General features: G+C 46.7%; 2 protein-coding genes and 1 pseudogene across 2 annotated transcripts; 2 read left to right on the top strand and 1 right to left on the bottom strand.

Moving 5' to 3' along the window:
* The first annotated feature begins 357 nt into the window (after nt 1-357).
* LOC123449893 lies at nt 358-3,924 on the top strand. Its single transcript, XM_045127252.1, has 6 exons — nt 358-484; nt 1,295-1,412; nt 1,500-1,871; nt 2,447-2,906; nt 3,155-3,236; nt 3,601-3,924. Exons 1-6 carry the CDS (start codon nt 446-448, stop codon nt 3,802-3,804), a joined length of 1,275 nt encoding a protein of 424 aa, XP_044983187.1. The 5' UTR covers nt 358-445; the 3' UTR covers nt 3,805-3,924.
* A 616-nt stretch (nt 3,925-4,540) lies between these two features.
* LOC123450872 lies at nt 4,541-5,147 on the top strand. The gene has a single exon (XM_045127925.1). The coding sequence runs from the start codon at nt 4,541-4,543 to the stop codon at nt 4,796-4,798; it is 258 nt and encodes an 85-aa protein (XP_044983860.1). The 3' UTR covers nt 4,799-5,147.
* Nucleotides 5,148-6,649: 1,502 nt separating this feature from the next.
* Nucleotides 6,650-8,386, bottom strand: LOC123450873 (annotated as a pseudogene).
* Between the last annotated feature and the right edge of the window lie 1,084 nt (nt 8,387-9,470).

Raw genomic sequence — 9,470 nt, forward strand, 5'->3', positions numbered from 1 at the left:
AGTAGGAGTGCCGCTGTACTGTACTGTCTGCATTTCCCTTCAAAATGTACGCTAGTACGTACTGCAGTGGTGTTTTTGTTCATGGTTATTGTGTATGCCATGCCAGCTAACGCTGTTGCTTAACCAAACGAGTCTTGGTGTGCTTACGAATTTCAGTAGAACAAATTGCGGGAGAAGAGGGTGGATTCAGGAAGTAGCAGCATCGTGGGAGGCATATTGTTACGTAAAATGTCAATCAATCAAGCAGTCAGGCAGTCAGGCAGGGCTTGATTAATCAGCCACTCGCCGCACGTCCCCACTCCCCGGCGCTTCTTAAGCTCCCTCCCTCTCCCCGTCTCATCTTCTCCTTCGTCCAGCAACCGGGACCCCCCACCCCAACCAACTCCCCACCGTTGCCGTTGCCGTTGCCGTGGCCGTTGCCGTTGCAGAGCCCGCCACGCCGCCCATGGACTACGAGCGCATCCACGACCCGCCCCACCGCCAGGTACGCCCTCCACCCCACATCCCTCCCTTCTCATTCGGATCGGATCTTCTCGGGCTGCTCGCCGTGGCCTCTTCCCCGTAATGCTCCCTCCCTGCTCCTCCTCTCATGGCTGCCGGCTCTGGTGTTATGCGCGGTTTCTAGGCCATTGCCAGTTCGGCGCCAGCGGTCGTGGCTCGATTCGGCGATGTCGCTAGTCATCTGCAGCATAGGATTCCCTCGCGCAGTTCGTGGCCAGTCCACCGCGAGGTCTCCGCTGCTACCAACGTTCCGCATCCGTCTTGAGCTGTGAACCTCTTTTGATGACCAGTTCTTGGAAAGCAGGCAAACATACGCCCGCCGTCGCTGAATCCGATGCGCTTTCCAGCGACAGGTCCACATTTGACTGTTCCCCTCCCGCGGCGCCCGGCTTCTCTTCTTCTTCCCCTTCTCCCCCCAAAATCCGGCCTGCGTTTTTGGCGTTTCCGCCCTGAATTCGACGGTCCCTTCGCTGAAAAGCTGCCGCTTTCGCCATCCCGTTCCAGTCGATGCCGCTGCCCTGCTCTGCTCAGCTCTGTTTTGTCTTGAATTCGGCGACGATGTCAGTAATAATATGCGCCGTAGCTTTCACCGGGTGGCTTTGGAAGCGATTGGGATGGGTCGGGTGTTGTGGGTGCACGATTTTCGAAAAAGCCGGGGATCCTTCTGTCGTGATTCCGTCAAATTTGGCAATTTCTTGGTTCAGTTTGCCCCACAAAGTTCCCTACAAATGTCTCGATCCCCTTCTTTCAGCATCGCTAAATTCCTCTGCTCTTACCGTCTTCTGCAATGCAGTCGGGTGGATTCTCACCGGCCAAGCTGCGGGCAATGCTTCTCGGGCTGGAGAAGCACCAGCACTCCGGCGAGGACACCTCGCCGGAGGCCAACGACTCCGGCGAGCTCGACGACCGGAGTAAGTCCCAACTTACAGTTCATCAAATAGCATCATCTACGGTCTACTGAACACTGCTAACTCTTTGGGGACCAATCGTGTCCACAGGGAGCTTGGAATGCTCCACCTCCACCGAGATGTCCAGCAACAGTGGCCACAGATCAAGGAACAGGGCTCCGGACGACGACAGCTTCGACTCCGAGAGCAGCTCTTCGGGGCCGACCACCGTGAAGAGGCCATCGGCGGTCTCCGCTTTGCTGCCGCCGTTCTCTAGACCGACGCCGTCGAAATGGGACGATGCGGAGAAGTGGATTTCCAGCCCGACGGCCAACCGTACTGGCCGTGTGATGAGCGCCACCGGGTTTGCGCCGAAGAAGACAACGTTTGCTTTACCTGAGCACGGTGCCTGCCCGCCAGCCGTTGCTAAGGTGGTCGCCGAGGTTCCGAGGAACACCGGAACCTTCGCTGATGACTCGGTTGGTAAGCAAGAACTTCCTATGCTTTTGATGTTTGAAGTTCTTATGTTATCTCACGCTGTTTTACTACTACTACCTGATAACGACTGTGATGTGATCATGAGCTGAAAAATGCTTCTGTCGGGACTTGAGAGCAATATCTCTGCTTCATGTGTTTGGAATATCCTAACATGTGTGTCTGACTCTGAACTTTGGATGTTCAACTAGCATGTTTCATGATTGTTTATGATGCAGCATGCTGAACTGAGTCAAGGATTGTTTGCTAGTTCTTGGGCGGCAAATTTGATGTTGTGGGTGCCGGCTGAATCGGGGACAAGTAGAGCATAACATCATGATGCATTAGTTGGTGGTGCGAAAAGGCTTGACTCTGTTGTTATCATTGTAGTAGGCCTGATGTTTCCTTTACCAGAAAAGCCAATTTGCCATTATTCACCACTTATTTTCTCTTTATGCAGCAAACAGTTTCAAGTGTGTTTACCAGCTAAACCAGAAAGGAAATTTGTTATCTGTATTCTTGCTTTATTTATTGATACATTTAGTGTGCTGATGATATTTTTTGGGGGTATTCTACATCTGCAGGTTTCACGCAGCCTGATTCAATCAAACCTGCAGAAACTGCCCCAACAGTCGATGAACCTGAACCAGAACAGGCTATTCGATCTGTCTCGATGAGAGATATGGGAACAGAAATGACTCCGATTGCCAGTCAGGAGCCCTCTCGGACTGGGACTCCTATAATAGCATCTAGCCCTACTTCCTCTAGGACACCAACTCCTCAACGGAGTGTAGAATCTGGTGTTGGTACAATTGATTCTAGCAAGATGGGCATGTCTGAGGAGGAGCTGCAGTTGAATACCAGGAAAGAAATTATCGATCTCGGCGAACGGCTAGGCAAGACGACTATAGCTGCATGGGCAAGCAAGGAAGAGAGAGCTACCGCAAATTTCGCAAATGTTCCAGCTGATAAGGCTGTAGAAATCGACAGAGAGACCCGTGCCGCAGATTGGCAGGAGGCAGAGAAAGCAAAGTATCTTGCAAGGTATATTTTCTCATTCTTCATTACCTGCTAATGGATACTAGCATCAGTACTGAGTTCAGCTTGCATTGATGGCATTCTGGTCAAGCCATTTGGTCGAAAAACTAGACATATATACATGTGCAAAGAGATAGAAACTATCTTGCTTGGCCCATTTGAAGATTTGCACACTTTGAATATCATCTTGGTTGCACATTTCTCTCCATAACGAGATTGATCATTAATCATCTATAATCCTGCAATTCTTGTAGGTTTCAGCGGGAAGAGGTACAGATCCAAGCTTGGGAAAATCACCAGAGAGCAAAAATTGAAGCTGAAATGAAGAGAGTAGAGGTATATCTTGAGATGTTGACTACTTACATTATTAGCAATTGCAACTGGAGTATAAATGAAACGAGTGAAAATGAAACGAGTGAAACGAAGTGTCACTTGGTGACCTGATACTACTGAAACTTCTAATCTGAAGCCCATCTTGCATTTTTGGCCTGATCTGTAATCACTGATACTGCAGCATAAGAGGACAGCTTGGTTGCTCTGAATTGCTGAGAAAACTACTTAGTTTCTCTGAATTAACATATGAAACCATCTCTACATAGAAGTGTATAACTCATAGCTGATAGCCGAATAGATTGCAAGAATACCGAGAGAAAACTCAAGCGTCCAGCATCTAATGAAATAACTTTCCTCCAAATCGCAGGCAAAGATGGAAAGAAAGCGTGCTCGCGAGCATGACAGGCTTGCTCGGAAGATGGCATCAGCGAGACGCAGAGCAGAGGCAAAGAGGGAGGCCGCTGAGGCGAGGAGGAGCCAAGAAGCAGAGAGAACGGAGGAGCAGGCGGCGCAGATCCGTAAGACCGGGCACATACCTTCCTCAATCTCCTGCTGGTGCTGGTGCCTATGATAAATCTCATGCCTCTTAGCACCGTAGAAATGTTTCTCCTGACAAACGACCATTGTACAAATGCTACTGGCTCATCTATTTATCAGCAAGGAATGCAAAGTGTGTCGCTCGTTTTTGCCCTCTCGAATTGTCAGATGGGATAATGTCATTTACTTCGCGAATTAAAACATTGCCATGATCGCGTTTGGAGTGGGAATTCGACAATATATTTATAGCCGTAGAAAATCCAGTTTTAATTAATAAATAAGATAGAAACAATGCAAAATCCTTCCTTTCATATAAAAATAAAAAATGACACCCGTTGCATAATAAATACTCCCTCCGTTCCAAAATAACTGTCCCAACTTTGTACTAGAGCTAGTACAAAGTTATACTAAGCTTAAGACACTTATTTTGGGACGGAGTGAGTAGAAAAAATTATACCACCACAAGCACATTAGTAATGTAAGGAAAAAATAGCACGGCGCCATTGGTTTCCTATGCGGATCTTGATAATAATGGTGGAATTAGTGAGCGCGGTTCGTGATGCCACGTGCTTCCGCATCGGCCGTGCGATGCCGGATCCAACGGTTAGAAACCACTCCGCACCATACTAATAAAACGGAGATAAAAACTTATCCGCAAACCTTCCCGTTCCGTATAAATAAAACGGCTACGAGAAATCTCTCTCTCGCTCGCCCCGATCCAAACCCTAACGCGAACGATCGGATCGATCGAGCGAGGGTTCGGGGATATGATGGAGGCGCCGTCGACGCTGGAGCAGCGGGTGCCGGCGGAGGAGCGGCACCGGATCGAGCGGGTGGCGCGGTTCGTGGCGCGGGACCGGGACGGGGACCTGGCGGAGGCGCTGCTGCGGCGGCTGCTGAGGATCACGCGCAACGGCCGGCGCTGGGGCTTCCTCGCCAACGACCACCCGCTCCACCCCTACTACCTCCAGCAGAAGGTCTCCGAGCAGTGCCGCATCCTCCGCCCCCGCCACGCCGCCGACCGGTGATCGCCGGCCCCACATGCATTGCATTGCACGCACGCATCTTCTCCGTTTCTCCTGTTGTTGGTTCATTCTTGTCCCGCGATCGCATCACGTTCTTTTGCAGTATGATTGTTGTACGTGGTATGTACGTGCTCAATAACGCGCCGGCCATTGATGCGAGGAGATCGGCCGAGGGATCATCGATCCAAGGAAGCGGTCATGGTGGACTGGATTGTAATAAGAAATAGTCGTAGGGGTTCTCTCCAAGTCTGTATTAGGCCAGATGATTCTTTTAGCTTTTAAGGAGGAACTAATTAACTAATCTTGCCACTTGATTTGAGATGCATAATCTTTCATCGAAAATAAAAATAAAAACCTGAGATGCAGAATGCATCCAAGTTTTTTTGTTTTATTTTATTTTGGAATGATGCAGAATTCTGTTTATTTGTTTGTTGTTGGTTGCCCAGCATTTACTTCCTTGTTCGGAACAAATCGGATTAGCCAAGACGTAGCGTGGTTTAATTGGTTGTCGGTTGCGTTGTTATGTTCTAGACCTCCAACATTGCTTGATCGACATGCATTTGCAGTTTTACTGAACCAACAGGTCTCTTCTCGTTTCGGCCCGCAGAGGCGGAGCCAGAATTTGGATATGACCGCTGATAGAGGGGACCAAATACATACATACTTACTCATATCAGTCAAATATACATTATATACTATATGTTTCGTCGATCGTTTGGGGGAGGGGGGGGCCTTGCTCGTCCCCCTATCTCCGCCCCCTGTCGGCCCGGTTCCATCTTCTTCCATCCAAATAGGAGAAACCATCACAAACAAAAGCCTCCCGCATTCAGAGTTCAGATAATTGTTAAGTTTTAAAAAGTTAATTGGACAGTCAGAATATTACAGCAGATCGAACACCGCACTGCCATACCGTCAAAATAAAGAGGACTGTTGAGTATAATGATTAGTTAAAAAATATAAGATACACTAATATTTGTCATGCATTGTCTTATACTTCAAAGTTGATTATGTATTTCGATATATATGCCGACGAGACTTAAGAAATAAACATATATCCTATTAATCCTATTTTATTTCCCCTTTATCACTTCTAACATGGTTTTAGTCTAACCGATCCGCTCCGCACCGTCCCCAGGAGACCGCGCATCCCGTACCTAGAGTTCGTTCGTCGATCGTGTTGACCGGCTGCCCTAAGAGTCTTTTTCCCCGATCTCTTGATTTGGATTTTCTCTCATGTTTTTGGATCTAATTTCGGTTTGCGTCGCTCGTCACCGCCGACGTTGCTGAGAATGTTGAACGGTCTAAGGCTTGGATCCATCAATTTCATCTTGGGGCTGATACCTGCTAATTAAGCACCCAGCATCGTCGAGATCGATGACGTTGCGGTAAATACTGTCCAAGAACCTGCCAAGATGGCAAGTGCTGACTCCCGAGTGCTTGATGCCTTGATCACATAGCTCACTGGCTAAGTCAAGAAACACCGTACCCTCACAAAAACGTTCCACTAGCACTCACATCTCAGACCACCTGATCGTTTGTAAGCACACTAGCTGAGTGACCATTACAGCCTTACAGGAGAGCCCATATCACGTAGCCGTCAATGGATGGATAGGAGCTAGAAGCCCAGAACAAGTACCACCACTCTCACCAGAACTGCACTTCCGTTTCAAAGTCTAAGATTTACTGAACAGCAACAATATGAATGCATGACGGGGCACTAAAAACACCAGTTGAAAGAGAAGTATGTCCCGTCCAACCAAAAGAAAAAAAGAGCCAAAACAATTACCACAATTACTGAAAAAACAACAAAACGATTGCACAAGCAGGCTTCGTCGCGACCGGTTGTATAGTCTGTCACATTTTGTAGAATTCGCAGGTGATGGTACATTATCTGGCGAGGTTGCATTCGGCAACGGTGCACCAGTCTTTCAGATATCTGCTACCGTAAACCAACTCATGACGACATCTTGACACCTTATCCTTGATCCTGCTCTTGACAGTGGCAATGGTGTCGCCTCTCGCAACCTCCACGGTTATCGTCTTACCCCTGGGGATCCTAGCGAATATCTGTATCTTAGAAACGATCCTCCAGCCTGTCGATGAATACGTCGGTGAGCACCGTCTTCGAAGTAAGCACGGCTCGCAGCAGCGCAACTGCCTGCAAGACAACCAAAAGTATTTGTAGAAACCCTAGTACACTGGATTTACAGTTGTTATTTCAGCAATACTTGTTCACCAGCTAGACTACCTCCGGCTTCCCGATGGTAATGTCCATCTCCAGTACCATACCCTTGTTTCTCCCACACCAGTGCTTCATCAGAGACATGGCAGATGCCTGATGTATAAGTAGATCATCCCCTACGACGTACCTTCCATCTTCAACAAGCTCAGGGTGGCAGCAAAAACACGCCAACTCTGGCATCGTGTCTTTCCGACACTGGCAATCTAGCGCCCGACACACGAGGTTGCTCAAAACATCGAACGGTCTAAGGCTTGGATTCAGCAACACCCGTTAAGCACGCAGCCTCGTCGAGATCGGTGACACTTTTATAGAGATTGTTGAGGCACCTGCCAAAATGGGGAGTGCTAACACCCGTGTTCTTGATAACAGAGCTGATAGGATAAGTCAGGAAACCGAGGAGCAGGCCGACGAACTCATGGTTGCATTCAGCATACATGACCTTCTTTTCGTCGGTGTGATAGAAGATCTTGATCTTGCTTTCCGGTGAAGAGCCTGCGGAGTATTGATCAGACGGTAGCATTTTCTGATTGATGATGACCTGTTCCATAGAAGCATTGGCTGCCTTATGATAGTCAGTTGGCAAATTTGGTAGAAATGCATCGGTGAGCACGGTATCTGAATAAAGGGAGGCCTTCAACATGAATAAAACCTACATCAAAAGCAAATATGAACTATTAGAATAATGGTTGTACTAATGTTCGTAGCAAAGTCGTATGTACTAAATCGATGACCTTACAGTCTTCCAGCTGACGCTCACTTGGACCTCCTCAAAGCCGTGAGCGATCCCATCGGAACCAAACGTTTGAGGCAGCGACTGCAGACTGCTGGTGGATGCCGGTTTGATTGTCATGCCATCACCGATAACAAACCGTTCTTCGCGGCTTACAAACGTCTCTGTGCTGCCTGCTTGGTTGTAGACATTCAGAAGTCTGGCCATGAGCACGCAACATTTGGAGCCCTTGATAAGGACCTCGTTGCAGCAACTGTTAGCTGACTTAGAGACCCTGACAAAGATATTTAGTTAAGTAAATCGATGAGAATAGCTGAAACACTACTCTATCTGAAAGCACATTTAGATCATACTTGAACTCGTCGGCGTGAGCGGGCGTGAGAAGCATGCCATGGCAGGCCTCGACCTTCAGCAGCCTGCTGTCCCTGAGGCGGTCGACGCTGTCGCAGAGGTTGGGGAGGCATCCTGGCGACGTCGCGCCTGCCGAGCAGGACTGGATCGTGGAGAGCGGCAGTGTGAGGAAGGTGAGGAGGACGTCGACGAAGTCGGAGCCTGTGTCAGCGAACAGGACGCGGTTCCGGGACCTGTCCACGGCGAGATTGATCTTGATTGAGGCCATAGTCAATGTGGAGTCCCAGAGGCCAGGCGACATAATTTAGTTGGTTGACGGCGTGTTTGAAGTTTCCTTGTAAAGAAAAGCTAGCCGAGTTTTATAACCGATTCAGTCCTGATCTTTACACGTGTATCAGTCGATTTACTTTTTATTTCTCTGGCGTTGTTTTACTGAAAACATTTTTTTGAATTTTAAAAAATATTAATTTGAAAACTTCATGATTTGTAAAAAAATCATTAATATGAAGAATGTTTACGAATTTGAATACAGTTCATGATTTGAAAATAAACCGTGAACTCAAAAAAGGTTCACTAATCCGAAGAAAGTTGACAAATTTGGAAAAAGCTTGCGAATTTGAAAATTGTTTGTAAATGTAAAAAACATCATGCTACTGAAAAAAACCTTCAATTCTAAAAAAAATTCATGAAATTGGAAAAAGTTCATGAAATTTGAAAAAGTTTCACAAATTTGGAAAGCTTCATTCATTATGAAAACACGGTCACATATTTGAAAAAAGTAAGCAGATTTGAAAATTTTCATGAAGTTGAAAAAAGTTCACATATCATCAATTTGAAAAAAATTACCATGAATTTGAAAATTTCAAAAATTCAATGAAACACATGACATAAATATTCACAAAATCATAAAACAGTACCACGATTTGAAAAGGGTCCACAGATTGGAAAAAATATTATCCGCAATTATAGAAAAATCATAATTTGAAACCAAAAAATTAATGCAATTTAAAATTAATCAAATTGAAATGAAATAGGAAAAAGAAACAGAATAACCAAATAGGAAACCAAAGAATAAAACAAAAAAAAAACTAACGAGAAAAATCTGGCAGAAAGTGAAAAAAGGGCTGGAAGATTCCAGAAGCTTCCCAAAAACGGGCCAAGAAGCTTCTGGAAGTTTCGAACATGTGCGAGAATTAGGACATGCCTGGGGCGTGCGACTAGGGACGTAAATGATACAGATGCTTTCTGTTTTGAATCTGCATCGACATCCGTTTTTGAGAATATGTCATATACTTGCATAAATCCACCAGATATGGATGCATATATGGATTTTTGGTCGACCCGATATCCAA

Source organism: Hordeum vulgare, chromosome 4H (assembly GCF_904849725.1).
Source record: "Hordeum vulgare subsp. vulgare chromosome 4H, MorexV3_pseudomolecules_assembly, whole genome shotgun sequence".
Classification (NCBI taxonomy): Eukaryota; Viridiplantae; Streptophyta; class Magnoliopsida; order Poales; family Poaceae; genus Hordeum; species Hordeum vulgare.